The following is a 17881-nucleotide window of genomic DNA, read 5'->3' on the forward strand; positions in this document are numbered from 1 at the left end:
AGGTCAGCTCAGTGAGTTCATTCCTTTACAGAGATTCAAAATGTTCAAATAGGGGAATTGGACGATCAACGCCAGTTAAGAAAGTTGTCAGTTGTGTAAAGTTGTCTTGTGAGTGAAATGAAACAAGATTGTTATTTCAGTATACAGTAGCTATGTGCTGCACTTGGCACAAACTACCTAGATGCGTGCATCTTAGGTTTGTCCTGTATTTTCACCTCAAAATTCTAATCTTTTGTTATCAGTGTGCGTCAGTAGAAACACTGACCCATTGAATTGATTTCCTCCATATCTCATTGTAATCCAACTCCACATTTTCTCTCCGTCTCCTCCCTGTCAAGTCGCTCGGCCCCAGTTGTAGTAGCACAAATCGGCCGCGGGTAGGCGCTGTTGCCCAACGCTCCCCCACCTCTCTCGGCCTCTCTCTCCGCTCCCTCTCCCCGTCAAGCCCTGCCTGCCTCTCTGCCTCAGCCAACCCGGGCTGTGCCGAGCTGCTCCCTGCGGGATCAGAGCGCTCCCCCGCCGGGACCCTTCTCTCACATCCCCCTGCTGGGACGCGGCTACATTTCCAGCCAAGCACTGCCTGCCTTGGCTTTATTATGTGTGTCTGCGCCGCAGCCCCGCCAGCAGAGGCAGGCAGAGGAGGAGGAGGGAGACTGGTAGCCAGAGTCAGGACAAAGAAAAAGCAGGGAGACAGAGGCTAGCGAATTTCTGGCTCTTATTATCACCACAGGGCACAGGGCTTTGGGAAATAAGAACACGTTACGAGTAAAATTCCTCACGCAAGGGGGGTGGAGGAGATGCGCTGCGTCCGTGCCACCCGAGCACTACTAGCCAAGGGACGGAGTCCGCGCGACGCTTTCTCGGAGGGCAAAGACGAACTCAACTAAAAGCAGACACTGGTAGCGACTTTGACAGGGGGCATAATCCGTCCACCTACACACGTCAGTCTCCTCTGCGCTCGTCGCTTCTCCTCACTTGGATCTCCACGTTTCGCGCAAACGGACATTTCCGGACTCACTTTGACGGTATTTCCGAGTGTCGCGTTTAAAGCAGAAGTTGTTTATTCTACAGGTTGCTGCTGCTGCTGCTTCTTCTTCGTGCGCCCCACGCTAGGCGTTCCCGACTCCACGCGTTTTGGGACACACGCAGTGTGTATTTTTTTCCCCCTTTTTCTCCCCCTGACGCCGAACTCGAGCGAGCGAAGGTGCCGCATTGCAACAGGCGAAAAAGCCGCGGTCGAGTGGAGGAGGGCGGTTGAATCTCGGTGGCTGTGCCCGCCTGCATGGTGAGCTGAAAACACGGAACGGAGCAACAACAAAAAAAAAAGAGAGAAACAAACAGCAGTCGAATTAAACCCGCTGCAGCGATGTCCAGACGAAAGCAGGCCAAACCGCGCTCTGTGAAAGGTAAGTTAAAAAAAAATAAAAAAAAATCTTGTACTTTCTGTCTAAAAACCAGTGCGGCCAGAACCACCACTGAGATTTTGCTTGCCACTCGGTTGTTTTTCAAGCTCAGGTTCAAAGTGTTGCTCCTTTTTGCAGTCGTCCACCTTACTTAAAACAAAAACAAAAAAGTGCATTGATCACTCCTGATGGTTTTAAAATGAGCTTATCAATAGAGGATTGTGGACTTTTGGATCGTTCCCCCAACATCTAATTGGCGCTCCATCTTCTAGTCTGCTCGCTTGGAATGTATTTTCCTGGCTTGTTTTGCTAAATGGACCTTTCTTGACCCCTAGCCTACATATCAAGTGGACTTAACACATGCTGTCAGGTTTTGTTGTTTTGCATCATTTTGTGCCTCAGATGTGCTAAACAAGTGTTGACACCTCTCATCTAAGATCTAAAAGATGTCACTTTTCATCTTTGTTTTGCTACTTTTACATCCCACTTCTTTCTTTCTTGTGATGCCCTCTGTGGTTTTGCACCCACTAATTTATCACGGCATTTATTGGTTATTTTTCCATGAAGTTAAACATGCCGATGATCCCCCATCCCCCCCCCCCCCCCCCCCAAACATGTTATGAGTCAGAGCCCCACTTTGTGTAGTTTGTGCAAACCAGTATTCATTGTCGTGCATGGGTGAACTGTCATCATACATGAAGGGCATGTGGCAACCTTGGTCTCCTCTTTATGGGACCCAGATGGGCAACGGGATGGGCTGACCATGTGGTCAACAACCCCCCCCCCCCCCCCCTTCCCCCATTTCCTTCTCCGTGTAGGCTGTCCCGCTCAGACGATCTAGGAAGCCACTAGACCTGACACTAATTCAAACTGGCTGATAAATTTGACGGAGCTGTACGAGCTAAGCTATGTCTTGTTTTGGTTTATCTCGGGTTCATTTATCTCAGGTCGCACAAGCAGAAGCGCAGGTGTTGTCATGCATATTGTGGGTCATTTGTGCGGTAATAAAATGGCACACTTTAGAAAGAACTTGCAAGATCCCAATTTAGGCTACCAATGTGAGAAACATTTATTTATGTACCTGTAGATGAAAATAACATAATATCAATATTTGTAATTTTGGTGACATTTTCTGTGAAGACATAAAGCAGTAGTTGTATGTGCATTTGGATTTTTCGGTGCACTTGTCAGTGGTGTGAGTTGGCAATCTTGAAAAATAGAATGTTTTGATGTGCTCAACAAGTGTGGACGTGGCATTTTGAATTGCTGTAATGCTTCAGTGACATCACATTGAACTTGGAGTTGAGAAAAATCAATGTACATGTCCGCACTTTTGATGATCCAAGGTGTCAGCAAGTCTGAGCCAGTGGTTTTCAAATAATACTTAACTCTCCGTGTACCACTGTCATTGCTAGAAAGGACATGTTTAATATAATTGTAAGTTAGACACATATATCTGCAGTTTGAACGTAAACACCTGCTTAAGTAAAATAACATTGACAAAAAAATTGCTTAAAATGCATTGCACTAAAATGAAATATTTTTTGATGAATAAATGTTAAAAAAACAAACAGATCTGAAATATCGAATACAAATTTATTGGGATAAATTTAAATATAATTTCCTGTAATTTTGCATCTCCTTTCATTTCTCTTGCATCAGTTGATATTTTCATTCATTCTGATATGCTTGAATGCTTTTCGTGTTTTTATTTTTTATTTATTTTGTCTTTGAGTGATTCTTCTGTGATTCTTTCTTTTGTACCACTAGTGTAAACTCGCTCACCTTCTGTGGTACCCTTATGACATTTTAAGAATCACCGCAGTCCAAACCATTCATTTAAATGATCTAACTAAGAGAAAATAATTAACTATCACCACTTAATGGACTTTTGGAAATTGTACTGTTCAGGGTAATATTGGCAATTTCTTGCCTGGGCTTAATTAGTCATTTGTATAGTTGATGCAATTAGGCAGCTGTAGATATTCTAGAAACGTAAAAAGTGGCCAACATATTTGACGATGTTTCCCCAAAGTGTTAAAAAAAAATTAGATGAGCATTTTACTGAGAAGAAAAAAAGATTTTGGAGAACCGCTCAGAATTTTGTCTTGGATCGGATCGGATTGGTAGTACATGATTTTAACTGCATCCTGTCAGGTACAATTGGAGACGAAACCAAAAGGTCCAGGACCTCCAGTGCTTTAAAAATGGACCACTGTTTTTGTTGCTTCTCTCAAAGTGCCTGTGTTTCTGCTTGTGAGATCTGCATTCTCATGCATCACAGACAACGGCCGTGTCATGAAGGCAGCGGGCTAACCAGATTAGCTTTAGTCAGGCAGCCAGGTGAAGCAGAGCGAGGAAAAGCCGAGGCCAAGGACCTCCACCGGCAACACTCTGTGAATAGCCACCTCAGGTGACCTCGTAGTCTATCTTGCATAAGCCGATGTGTAGTCATGCATCTGTGCGTGTGTGGATGTTTTTGCTATCTCCCCTTCACACCTTGCCCTACTGACAGCTTGACAAGACCTGACATGGGGGGGGGGGGGGGTGAGTTGGAGGGGGAACACAGGGGGTGAAGGGTAAAAGGGGGGGGAGGTGTTTAGGGGTGGGCAACACTTGCACAGAGCAGGTGAGTGGCCAAGCGGGAGGGTGCGTCGGAGGCCAGAGCGAGGTGAGCATCGCCGGGGGATTATCTGTGTTTTCGTGTTCTCCTGTCTTTCACCTGCTCAGCCAACTCTGACGCGCTGGCTGATTTCCACAGACACTGGCAAGACAAAACAATCTGAGAGAAACGCACAAGTCCCACCTCATCCATCTTCTGCTTTACTTTCTTACTGGCTCGGTGTAGTGCTGGGCTAGACCATGAAATCACATTTTTAAGTGGGGAGATCGTTATCGCTAAATCTGGTCTTAAATGATTACTTCACTGCTACTATTGCTTTACGGATATTTTTATTTACACGCCAAAGGGTTGCCACTGGCTATGAATAACTTATAAGTGATTATTAGTGATTATGCTGGTGACAGATTTTAACCTCAGGTTAGTGAAAGTGAATGGATTATGCGGATTGTTGATTGATTGTGTTTTCAAGCCAAATGGAGTGCGCTACTTTTTTGTACTTGGCAAAGGCAGCTCCTTGAGTCAGTGTCAATTAATTGTTGTCTCTAAAAGAAGAGCAGCATGACAATCTGGGCGGTTGACTCACGTCTGCGCAACACAACGCAAGTTCAGAATTGGGACCCGTCTATGCTGTTTTTTTTTTTTTTTAAGAAGAATTTCTATTTTGGGCTGAAAAAAATGCAGATTAATAAAACCATTAATTAAAAAAATCTGTAATGCTTTTCACCTCTGTCTCGCCTTCACACCGATAAAGTCCGTATTAACATTAGGCCACTTGGCTAATTGCAGTCTTTAATTGAACGTGGGCAAACGGTCTTAGAAATGCATGATGGGATAAGAGAAGATGTGGAGTGAGGAGCGACTGAGCGAGCGAGCGAGCGCTGCTTCTGTCTTATCAAAATATTATTTCAGTGGATTAATCCCTTTTTAATGTGCGTCTTTAGTGAGGCGCGCCAGCGAAAAGCTCCTCCTCTGTCTGTTGGGCGAACCTTTCTATCCTATCGCTCGCTCTCCTCACGCTCTCAGCCCCTCGAGTCTCTCATGCATTATGTAGTGATGATTATTACTTAATTACACATTAATAAATCTGCTTCATTTGCAGGACATTAAACGAGTTGAGCGCATATGACAGGGAGACGGAGGGCGGCAGGAGATGGGAGGGGGTGGCGGTTGGAACAGGGAGCACTTACTCTTAAGCGTCTGTTGGGTTTGTTTAGATTGTTTATAGTCGGCCGAGCCCAACGAGCCTTTAGACCAGGAGAGCGAGCCAGCGAGCGCCACCAAGTTAATGGCATCACTTCCACTCAATCTCCTCCTTCCAACTGTTTAGACCTCAACTCATTTTCCACTGCATACTGCGCAGTGGGCATCATGTAAACAGATTTTTTTAAAATGTTATTTATGAAGAACTTTGCCTGGACCCACTTCGCAAACATCTCATTAGATGCAGATTTGCTTGTCACTATTAAGTCGGTTATTCTTCGCCACCCTACCTCCAACATGAATTAAGGTGGCGTGAAATTTAATGTCGGTATGTTATCTGAATGTAACAAGAGACTCTGGGACGGTAATTATTCATTGCTTCCAGTTAAAGTTATTTTCAATTAAGTGTTCAAGACATTAAATTAAGTGGTGCCGAGATGCCAAAATAAGTAAAAATTAATTGTGGTTGTGAAATGTCATTAAGCGGCAATCCAGTTTTAGGCTTCGGTTGTTATGAGACTCCGCTGACATGCGTGTCAGCACACAGCTTGTCACTCTTCTTTTACAACCTTTACGCAGCCGCTGCTTGGGTTTCTTTTTTTTTTTTTTTTTTTCCTCTTCACATTCTGGCCACATCTGGCTTTACAATTATCGTAGCTTTAATGTCATTTCTGGCACAGAATGCAGACTTTCGCTTGCTCTTATAAAACTCAGTGTCCTTGCACTGCTCACGTTGTATTGCTTTGCGTTTGGTGTGGCACCGGGAATTGGGGGATCACCGCCGGCAGGCTCGACCAATTGATCAATTTTTTTTTTTTTTTTTAAATCGCTCAGCCCCAATAGTTACAATTCACTGAATAGTATCTTTCCACTTTTCACAATCTAAATTTGTACATTTTGTAAATGATATTTATCAGTGTTGCTAATGGTCAACTTACTATGAAAAAGTGTAGCACATGAAAACATATGCAATACATTTGGCAATCGTGCCAGACATTCTGTGCTAAAATTCACGAGATTTCTACTTAACAGTAGCGATCGTGTCCTGTTAGTGATGTGTGAAATGTTTTGGACACGAGTGCGGCCATTGTGCTCACAACATCGCTGTGCTCCTGTCCATAAGGTTGTATTGGCTTTGTATAAAGATTCGTCGACTCGTTAAATGGCTTTCTGAAAGCTTTGATTGCAATTGTAGTGATATTAAGACTCAAACTGCTAAAACCGACTCAAACCGACTCAAACCAGCTCAAACTTGTTCAAACCGGCTCAATAGTCGAAATGCATTTTGTACTGTATTTATTTTAATTAGGGATGCTCGATACCACTTCTTTTAAAACGGATACCTGTACGATTACGTAACAATACTCTTTAGTAGTCACCGATTCCTGTACCACTAATACTTTTGATATATCAAAACCTCCTCATAAAACAGAATGACAGGTCATTTTATTGATAGACAATACCCACCAAAGATTTGTCCTTAAAATTGCAAGAAATAAATGTAAATTTTCTCTTTTTCTAATTTCTAGTTACTGATTGTAAAACGGCTATAGGGGGATGCTTTTTTTATGACCTGTTCTTTGGTATTGTTTATGTCTATTGATTTACTAACAACCGTCTAGTTAGCAAAGTTGGCAAATGGATGAATTTTGACATGTGAGGTCATCAAATGGGCTCGTTTAGGATTTCATCGTATAGAGTTTGTGTGAGTGTATCCAAAAATGAGGAGTTTATTTGGATGCCAGCGTCAACTTGTTATCAGCGGCTGACCTGGCGTGGTCATGTGTGTGTGTTTGCGTGGGGAAACCAAGCATCGCGGACCAGGACTGTGCCATTGTTGCATTACAGCTGACCTTGTTTATCCGCTGCTAACTCACTGGACCTTAACACCCACACCTCTGGAGACCCCGAGCAACCCCTCTGTAACTCCAACACATACACCGCCACACAAAATATGGCCGAGAAGACAAAGAGTACACACCGGTGTGCCGATACATACGCACACATTCGTTGCTAGCTTGCTATGAGGCCACTGTGCGATGCTCTCGTTGGAGTTAATGGAATCAATCCAAAGTGTGGTTGCATTTCGTCACTGTACAATTGTCCATCGTCTAACAGTTCGTCCTATTTTGGTTGATTCTATCAGGAAGGGGATTTGGAGACAATGCATTTGGTTAATATGTGTGCTTTCAATTTTTGAAGAGAATGTTTGTGGATTTCTATATGGACCCTTTTAGCATACTTGGTTTATCTGTCTGACCACTAAGATGATTTGATGCCCTCTTTCCATTTTGGCACCATAAGCAGTGTGACACGACCAGTGTGTATTGTCCTCACAATGTGGAGTTAAACAGGACAAGCTGACTATGTCGTGTTCCTTTTTTTATTGGACACTTTGACCGGCCTTTGTAGATCGCCTCACTAAAGAGTTACTATTGCCTCTTTTTAGTGTTGGAGCCTTTAGTTGGTTTTTCTAAGTCCTTTCCATTCACCTTCCAGTCAAGAAGGCAAGTGGTCACCGCTGTGAGCTATACAATAGAACGAGTGGGGGCGACAGCGAATGAGAGTGTGAAAGCGACACTGACAGCTGATGAAATAAAGCAGAAAAAAGGGGAGGGAGTAGAAAGTAAGACATTTCCGTGTTTTCCGTTCAGTGCAATGTCAGTTTAAGTTGAGACCCTTTCATTTCGTAGCAGCAAGTTACTTGTGGACATCCGTTGAACTCGGATTTATAATGAGATTCACTGAAATCATCAAGGTGCAAGATGGTAATGGAGGTTGTAGATTCTTTGTAAATACTTCATAAAAAACATTTTCTAATATTAAAAAATTCCTATAAATATTAAAAAATATATAATCAGTGACGTATGTGAGATTGCTTATAATAATGACGATGAAGATGACCATGATATTGATGAGATAAAACAATGGCTTATCATTTGTTTTATTGTACTTGTGCAATTTAATTTTTGACAAATTGCATCTTAAATTATTATTGGCTACTTTATTTACTTAATATTGTTCCTTTATTACTTTAAAGGTCTTTTTTAATTAAAAACATTTTTTTTACTCTATTCATGGAATTATATCAAGGTAATTATAATTTTTTTAGGTGAGTGCCTAAGACATTTGAATAATTTAGATGTCAGAGTGCATTGTCAAACCAGATATATTGAATAAGGCAAGTTATTAATGGCGTCGAACCATGGAGACATCGGGCATCCCACACAATAGAAAACTTGCCAAATAGTGAGCCTCCACTAATGGCATTGGTGAGTTATTCATTGCTATGTATTCTGCATTTCTTTGACTTATTTCTAAAGTGTTCTGAGTACCTGTAATGCTCTGAGCACACACGCTGTGTATATTTTCCTTGTTAATGCTAGACCTATCCTGAAGAGTGAGCTAATCTGCCCGCAAGCCCTGCGAAATGAAAATTAGGTTTTTTTTCTGTTTCCTCTCCGTCTGTCTCCGCATGTGTGTTTCTCTGTCGCTCTCCTCCTAATCAACTTTGTATCAAGCTAAATAATGCCTACGCGTGAAATTGGTGTCTTCAGTCAGGAAGCGCTCCCCAGCCTGTACTACATGAGAAGGCAATTATGAAGCCCTCCCTCCCAACCCTTCACCCTCCAGCTTGTTCTCTCTCCTTCCTTGCATGTGATCTTTTTCTCCTCTTCCTCACCAGTCTGTGCTCATGTTTGCACTTACGTCTTACCAATGTTGAACTTGGTGTTGGTACCCGGCCGAGTGGAAGCTGCCGGGGGAGCTTCCAGTTGTTTCTCCAGTTATTTCTGGAGTACCTCCCCAGAGCAGAGGTACTCCAGAGGAAAGTTTTTCTCTCCTCCTCCTGGCCACTCTTTGGTCTTACACTCGTCATCTTTCTCTTCCTTTTCCCACACATGCACACGTTGTTCCTCTTGTCACTCTGTTTTCTACTATTGACTCCATGTGCAACATCTTTGACAGCAAAAGAAACAAATGTCAGATCAGAGAGGCTCTTTAATCTCACGCTGTGTTGTTTGGCCCTGAACATCAACTCCGTGCTTGTTGTTCTGTGTCTGATGCTTACTTTTTCTTCAGAGAAGCATTTGCGCTCCTGTATTTCACTAGTAATGTTTTTTTTCAGATAGATCAAATATTTGTTTACCGTATTTTCCGGACTATAAGGCGCACCGGACTATAAGGCGCACCTTCAATGAATGGCCCATTTTAAAACTTAATCCTTATATAAGGCGCACCATTAATGCATCACGTCAGAGTTTTAATCCAAATCAAATCATTCTCCATTTTATCTTTTTTATTTCAACTTCAGATGCAACAAATGAGTTTATAATCACAAAATAATGATCTATAGTCTTTTTGATTCATGATTCATAGTCTTCAGCAGGCCACTTATGCTTGATTTCATGACACAATGCTTCGGGCCAGTTTGAATTTAGGAATTTAGTCCATATATAAGGCGCACTGGACTATAAGGCGCACTGTCGGCTTTTGAGAAGATTTTAGGTGCGCCTTATAGTCCGGAAAATACGGTATATCAAATTTGGAGTTCTGCTGTAAACAACACAAAAGACGCATTACATATCTATATATTTTTTTGTTTTCCCCTCAGTAATATTGACTTCTGGGATGTTCAACTCAAGACAGAGGGTGAGGGATTTGTTGTTCAGTGTGCGGCTCAGTGTATGTTCAGCAATGTCGGAGAGGTCGCATAGCAACTCAGCTGCATTGCACAGCATGATGCAAACCACAATTACCTCATATACAGTAAGAATCCAACAGAGCAAAGGGAAAGATTTTATTACTGAAGAAAGTGAAAAAACGAATGGTATGATACAAGAACAGAAAGAAGGGGGGGAATGGACATGAGTAAAAAAAAAATAAAAAAATAGGGATGGTGCTTGTCCGTCAGGCTTTGTGGTGATGTTGCTTCTCTTCCCTCCGTCTAAGCCCTCTGCACTCTGTGTCCCTTTGCACACACACACACACACACACACACACACACACACACACACACACACACACACACACACACACACACACACACACACACACACACACAAAAGCACACGCTGGCAAACAAAAGCACACAAAGGTCCCAAACCTCAAACTGGTCTGGCGCTCTGGATGGGAAAGCGTGGTTTTGTATTTTAAGGCTGTTTTGTTCCAACTGCAGGCAGACACAGAGCGCGGTTTTAGTGCTGATAAAAGTATTTGGTTAATCAGCTTCTGGCCCTGTCCCCCGACTGGCCGGCATTGCATGAGTGCTTGACACAGGCAGTTGAAGTTGGGGAGGCTCCCGGGGGCCGCGAGCTGGGGATAAAGATTGGCATCAATTCTCTGCCAATAGTGTCATAAAGTCGTTCCGGGGGGACGGGGAGGGCAGCCAATGAGAGGGTCCTCGTGGAGCTGGTGCGACAAGGCAGGTTGGGGAGGGGAGGTGAGGAGCAGGAAGTAGGTTGGAAAGGGGAGGCAGCGGAGCACGCAGTTGAGGGGAGAGACAGAGGAAAGTGTCTAGGATGAGCGTGAGAGACAGACAGTCAGAAAAGACAGAGAGAGCGAGGGAGTCGGATGACAATTACCCTCTTGACTTCTGTCCACCACCAGTTGTCAATCACCTGCCTCTCCTGGGGAAAAGCAGCTTATCATTGGCTGCACTGACCCACATTCCACCCCTCTGGGCCTCCTGGCCGCTGCGTGATTGGCCGCCGTGACCCGTTCATCAACTAGATCTGGGAACACCAAAGCCTTGGGCTGCCTTGGGAATAAGTGGCCCTGATAAAGTGTGTGTGGGAGTGTGCGTGCGCACGTGTTGTTTTGCAATGACGGGGGGGGGGGAAGAAAAAAAAAAAGACAAAAGCTTTTCTTGTTAAAGATGGAACTGCGTTCGTGGGGCAAGGCTCAGACAAAGATGCGGGATGAGGAGGGGACGATGGTCAGCGAACAGGATGGAGACTGAAAGCGAGACAGTGGGCAACGGAGAAATTGGACGTCCGAACAGAACCTATCGGTCACTTAATACACTCTTCCATTGTTTCTATAATGTGATGCCAAAATTGCATAAGAAAAAAACTTTCATCAATTGGTAGGCTTATATCGTGTATGTAGATTTATAGTAGCGATAGATCTATAATATACAAAATAGGTCACAATAAACTCATTCTATGTGTTCAAAAAGTTTATTGTGACCTATTTAATTCTTAATGTGTATGTAAATGTGCTTTCTCAAAATGCAGGGTTTCAAAAACCCTAAATGCACGCACTTTTTTCCCCACTTATAATGTCTACACAATCTTTAGGCCTGCAACAATCACACGTTCCCCACGCCCCCCTGGTGTGCGCAAGGTTCACACTAAAGGTGTGCGTCTCTGAGGAGGATGTGGAAATCTAAATAAAGATTTGTGTGCTTGGCTAATGAAACACACTGTATTCCCCACAGTCTCATCAGGAAATAGTCCTTTTTATTCGTTCTCGAGCTTCCAGTACTTTTTAGGTTCATCGCCTGTACTTTGAAATTTATTCAGAAGTAAAGTCGAATGAATGGAGTTATCCTGCCACAAAAATTAGACCGCATTTGGATGGTCAGAAGTGCAGGTTAGGGGATTTGAATTCAGTTTGGCTGTGATGATGTGTATGGAGTATATGCAGGTGCTGCGATGCTCATTTTTAGTAAAATCGTACTTGCACCACATTGTCTTTGAATATTATGTACCAAATGGCAATAATATGTCATGTTGTTGTTTGTAACAGTGGTTATTTACACCGTCATTCATTCAAGGCCAGTGGGAGAACCGGTAAAGTTTAGCACAGGATATCTGGCAGCTCTTTGTACGCGCGGCCCAATCTTTGACAATCCACACCTTTGTTTTTCGTCTAAATAGAACGCTTCACTGATTTATAACTTCTTGTTTTGGTTGTCTTGTGAGAGTTCCGTAAGGCCAAAGGGGAGTTGACAAGGATAGAGAGTGAGCCCTTTGAAATAAAAAAACGTCCACCAGTGGGAGAAAAAAGCAGATCAGAGGTGAGAAACGAAGAATCGTGCGTTGGAGGAACCGGGGGTGCACAGGAAGCTCCATTGTGTGGTGGCTCCAGCCATTTCCTGTTTGTGTGCCAGCTGTACTTCCCTCCTTCCTGTTGTACCCAGGAAGTCGCTGTCACATTCCAGCTCTGATCAAACTTCTGAGTGTGTCAGAGGTTTTGAGACATTGTCATCACAGCGTTCCTTTTTCTGTTCTCTATTTATAAAGAAAGGTGCCTTTGTTTAACCATGGGGGAAGAGAAAATCCAACAATGCGATGAACGTTGTTGTCAGGGTTTGTTTCAGTCAAAAGCTAAAAAAAAAAGGAAAATGAGGAACGATAAAAGTCAGGGAACGACCAAAGTTTTTACAGTAATGTAAACATTGTTAGCTAATATACCATTTTTTCCGTATATAATGCGCCCCCATGTATAATACGCACCCTAAAAATGGCATGTTGATGCTGGAAAAAAGCCTGTACCCATGTATAATACGCACCCAGATTTTGACTCCTACTTAAGTCCGTGAACGTAAAATTATTTCAGAAAAAAGATCATCTTTGGGAACAACCGGGTGTTCTGCCGGTCAGTATCACTGCGCATGCGCTAGCATACTCAATAGCGAAGAAATGTTTCGGATTTGTGTAGGGTACATTGTGACAGCAAACGAGCAGGTGATCTAGCAAGCGTCTGATACGAGAGCATTGTGTTTGTATGGAGTGTGTTTGAAGTGAACAGCAGAGAAGAAAGCACATCTGTAATGGCGGCCTCCGTATGATATCCGGATTTAAAAAAGAAAAAAAAAAAGATTTTGAGAAAAAAACTTTTTTTTTTTTTTGTACCCATGTATAATGCGCACCCCAGATTTTAGGACAATAAATTAGCTAAACTTTGCGCATTATACATGGAAAAAAACGGTAGCTAATAGAGCTTACTAGCTAGTTAGAGGGAGGGAAACACAGGTGCTAGTGTGCTTCCAATGACTTTTTTGGGCAAATGAGAACATAATACAGTAAACACTAGCACATTGACGACCTCAATCGACGCTGTCACCGAACAGGCTAACAGTTTAGCCGCTTAACGACCAGCCAACTCTACATTCTCACTTGCCGACTTTCACATCACTATACAGGCCAGGCCCCACTTTACTTGGCACACACATTTAACATCACAGATGCTACAGTTCATAATACGAAAATGGCGACAAAAAATACTTTTTTCGTAATTGTGAAGCTTCAAATTGGATTTAATACATTTTATATCTGGTCGTGTCTTCACGAATTTTGTAGATTGCGTGGGTGGTCTTTATGTAAGGACCAATGAGAGGGAAGACTGATGTTTTGTGGTGTATTGTTTGCTTTTATTTTATTTTGAACAAGTGGGAAAACGCACCATGTTTACAAACCCATCAAGTGATTTGCACTAGAGAAAGTATAACACAACTGAATCTCCAGTTGTGGTAAAACGCAGTTATTAATATGTTGAGGTGCATTAGTTTCAAATTGAGTCGTGGTTCTGGTCACACTGGCATGGTTTTCAGTGACTCATAAGACTGCATTTATCTCAACACTCACAACAAAAATATTTTTTCTTTCTTTCTCTTATTTGTAATTTCCTTCTCAGCGGTGGAGGAAGGCGAATCTTCAGAGTGCGGAGCGTCTTGGGAGGAATCGACTGTCCAGACAGGTTAGTGGACACATTGTGGCGCATGCAGACACACAGGTATACAAACCACTCTCACAAACACAGTGACCACAATGACAATTTCATATGGTATATAAAGGCCTTCTCCATGGGATACTGTGGGAGCGAGAAGGGTTGAGAGATGGAGTGAACATCTGAGGGATTAGAATTGTGGGACCGTCAAAAACTATACAGTACTTAGAAGGGAGGGGGGGAAATGAGGAGATTTAAAATGAAGCATAGCGAGATGCGGAAAGAGAGGGCGAACTTGTTACTCTCTGGTGTACGAGTCAGTCTGAATGGAAAGAGATATGACAAAAGGGACGTGGAGAGCAAGACAGGAAAGATTTGTGTGCTCTTTGACTGCTCTCTGTTGTACGCTGATATCCTGGGAGGAAGTCGCAGAGATGGTCCGCTTTTTATTGTCTCTTTTGTTCGACTGGATTTAGTTTTTGCTCGCGTTTTAGCTGGCCGACTACTTTGAACCCTTTTCACATATATATTATACAGTGTTGACATTTATACTATGCTGGTTTTACACTAAACAAAAATGTTTGAGATGAGTACCGTATTTTCCGGACTATAAGGCGCACCGGACTATAAGGCGCACCTTCAATGAATGGCCCATTTTAAAACTTTGTCCTTGTATAAGGCGCACCAGACTATAAGGCGCACCATGTCAGATTTTTCATCCAAATCAAATCATTCTCCATTTCATCTTTTTTATTTCAACTTCAGATGCAACAAATTACTTTATAATCACAAAATAATGATCCATAATCTTTTTGATTCATGATTCATAGTCTTCAACTTGTGATTGATTTCATGACACAATGCTTCCGGCCAGTTTAAATTTAGGAATTTAGTCCATATTTAAGGCGCACTGTCGGCTTTTGAGAAAACTTTAGGTTTTTAGGTGCGCCTTATAGTCCGGAAAATACGGTAGTCTTGTCTTGCATAATTTGCTTTTCATGGAAGACGGGAAACTAAATTCTGAATCTGGACTGATAAATATCGAAAAGACAAATTAGTGGAGGAAACGGACTCCCTATGCAAATCAAGAGTTCCCCCTCTTTGTTGTAGATTGTGCTTAGCAAAGATGAATTCCCCAAATCCCCCACACACGGGAAAAGCAGTCGGGCTACCGTAGGTGTTTGCCAGCTGTGGCTACTTTTTACAGCCTATCAGAGAACAGTTAAAACACTTCCTCTGACTGCAGCCCAGCAGGGAAATAAGATACTGCTGAATGTGGTAAATACGGAGTTATCGCTCTCCCAGCTTCTTCTCGTGCCCTGTCTCCCGTTCTGCTCCAGCGGGATACAAGCATAGGCAAGTAAGGCCCTTGGGGAGGGGAGGGGGGGTGTTGTCCGTGACGTACCCAAGTTTCGCCCCCCTCCCAATCGCTCACTCAGACCTGAGCTAACGCTTCTCCAGGGGCAGCTATATGGGTCCGTGTCTGTGTGTGTTTCAGGGGGTTGCTGACTGAGGTCCTGGGTGGCTCGCAAGAACTGCTGTGTGTGTCAGTTCCTGCAGGAAGTTTCGGTCCCATGATGTGCACGCGTGCACACACACACACACACACAAACATGCACCTCTCTGCTATCTCACAGTTTCCCCAGTTGTAAAAAAAAACAAAACAAAACAACAACAACAACAAACTGGCCCGTTTTGCCTTATTCAGCCACTCGTACGTTTCGGATTTTGTGGAGGGTCCCCACTTGTACTTTGAGTCTTACCACTTTCAGTCGCTGTCATTCTTTTTCCTCTGGAATTTTGATGGCCAGATGAGGTTCTGAATATCAAGAAAATAGATTTTGGTTTGTATAATCTCTCAGTCAGTGAGGATTGGGTGAGCAAACCAGAAAGAGTAGAGGGGGGGACAGGACAGATTGGAGAAATACACCATACCGCCCCATCCTGCTATTAAATTTACAAGCTTCCTCCCCTTCTCCAACTCTCTGTTTCTCCCTTGCTTCCCTTGGAAAATGTGTGTTGAGTTTGGAAAGGCCCACGGGAGGCAAGGCAGAGGGAGGTGGGAGAGTGCCTCGGAAGGGAATTGCATCAAGACAATCTTTTCTTCCCCAGCTCCTACATTTCCCGCTTACCTTTGTTCCATTGCCATTTCCTCCTCTTCTTCCTCGTCTCTCGCCTTTCTGCCCCGCAGAGGACCAGTGTGAGGCCAAAGGCGCCCCACCACCCCCCTACACTCTTTCCCGATGTGCCCCTGGTCCCTCTCAGCGGGGCACAATGTCCTCACTCTTCACTCGCTTTCCATTCCTTGTTCACTTCTTGTGCTAGGCCAGGGAAAGAAGCATCATGATCAGACCATTTCATGCAGTCCTGTCTGTCATACACAGCCAGCACACTTAATATTTCTCTTGGAGAACATTAAAGAGTCACATGCGGGAACAGTCAATGAGTCATCGTGGAAAAGGTCTGTCAGCTCCCCAAGCTTCTTACTTTGCAGCTGAAACTTGTTCGCCCCCACTTCAAGTGTACCAATATTAGGCGTCAAATACGGAGTGACAGCTGAGTCATTTGGGTGATCATCAATGTGCCCTCCAGTGGACAAAATTAGCTACAACAGTTAATTTAACTTTCCGGTAATGTCATCACCACCGGCCGCAGTGGACCCCTTGATGGGCCGAATCCGGCACGCGGGCCTTATGTTTGGCCAATTATCAACCCCTCTGTGGTTATCAATATCATCTCATTAAAACACTGAATTGTACAGAAGCAGAAGAGACCGATAGAATTCAGACATGATGAGGAAGTAAAGAATGGAGGAAATAAAGAGATGAAGGTAATAATAATAATAACGCTTGATCTTGGTTCTTTGTGATGGCCGAAAAGAATCACGCTGGCCTTCTCTAGCTCTCATTTTCCCTCCCTCACTCTCCTTTCCTCTCCCCCATCCCTCCCTCGCTGCCTCTCTCTTGAGGTCCATAATGTAGTTTTAATTTCCCCAAGGCTGTACCACAGGAAAACAGTTCCTGCGCGTGTGTGTGTTGTGTGTCAATGATTATTGCCCGCTTGCAACAATGCACAAGCTTTTCGGCCATATTGCACCATTTAAGACGGTTGTTTGTAATCTTTGTCGAAAATTGATATAGGTGCGCAGCTGTCACCTTGTTTGCCCAGAAAACTTTACCATGCGTGTTTGCGAATCATCGCCTCGTCCCGTTGTGACTATTTATTCCCTTACTTCCGTGACGTGAGCGCCCCTTTCATCATCTTGTTTCCAGACTTGGGTGCTGCGCTCTCTCCCTTGCCGCAGTGTTTCCCACGAGCCCTGCCTGGAAGCGTGCGTGTGTACTTCTCCCGCCAGCGTGGGGTGGGGGCAAGCTTGTATTGTGAAAACACAAGCATTGGTGAGGGGGAAACAAGATGAGGTGGGATGTAGGGGGGAAGAGGTGAGGAGAGATGGCTTCTTAATATAGCCACCTAACACACACACACACACCCGTATGCACAACAAACACTCTCACACTAACAAACAGAGGGAGACACAGGGTGGGGGCATTCCCTAGAGAGAGAAGGAGGGAAGGAGGGAGGGTTGGCTGTGTTGTTGTGTTCAGCTGCACCTGTTCAGCTTGTGTGTGTTTGGCATTGTGCACTAAAGGTGACTTTTTTTGTGTGTATTTTTGACATCTTAAACTCAAATATGTAATGTGTTGTGATGACATTAAAACCAAATTTGTGTTTGAATGTCTTTCTCATTAGTTACAGTTGTAAGACACTTGCAAGTTTTGCATCGTTGGATGGAACGGTGAAAAAGTGGATCGCATAGCTGCCTCACAGTCAGAGGTGCCGTGATTGAATCTCGATTTGAGTTTCTGTAGGTGCTCAACAAAAAGTCAGCTGGCATAGACACATCAGCTGTGACCCTGAACTGGGTAAATGAAAAACTGAACTTGGATTCAATCGATACATGCATGTAGTGCTCTTTTTGGAG

General features: G+C 43.6%; 1 protein-coding gene and 1 long non-coding RNA gene across 3 annotated transcripts in view; one reads left to right on the plus strand and one right to left on the minus strand.

The window, feature by feature from the left end:
• Window positions 1-446: 446 nt before the first annotated feature.
• Window positions 447-17881, plus strand: part of znf423 (zinc finger protein 423) — an 87299-nt gene continuing 69864 nt past the window's right edge. The window contains exons 1-2 of the mRNA XM_061283330.1: window positions 447-1406; window positions 13867-13929. Coding sequence (XP_061139314.1) covers window positions 1367-1406; window positions 13867-13929 — 103 coding nt within the window. The 5' untranslated portion in view covers window positions 447-1366. The remainder of the gene's footprint in view (window positions 1407-13866; window positions 13930-17881) is intronic.
• Window positions 10209-17357, minus strand: LOC133157077 (uncharacterized). Of its 2 annotated transcripts, XR_009714934.1 has the most exons (4): window positions 17132-17357; window positions 16032-16220; window positions 15663-15718; window positions 10209-12557 (listed from the first exon to the last, which is right to left on the minus strand). It is a non-coding gene; the product is annotated as an uncharacterized LOC133157077 (long non-coding RNA). The 2 variants fall into 2 exon arrangements; XR_009714935.1 differs by lacking the exon at window positions 10209-12557 and having other exon boundaries at window positions 15588-15718; window positions 17132-17284.

The sequence above is a fragment of the Syngnathus typhle genome, linkage group LG7 (assembly GCF_033458585.1).
Source record: "Syngnathus typhle isolate RoL2023-S1 ecotype Sweden linkage group LG7, RoL_Styp_1.0, whole genome shotgun sequence".
Lineage (NCBI taxonomy): Eukaryota > Metazoa > Chordata > Actinopteri > Syngnathiformes > Syngnathidae > Syngnathus > Syngnathus typhle.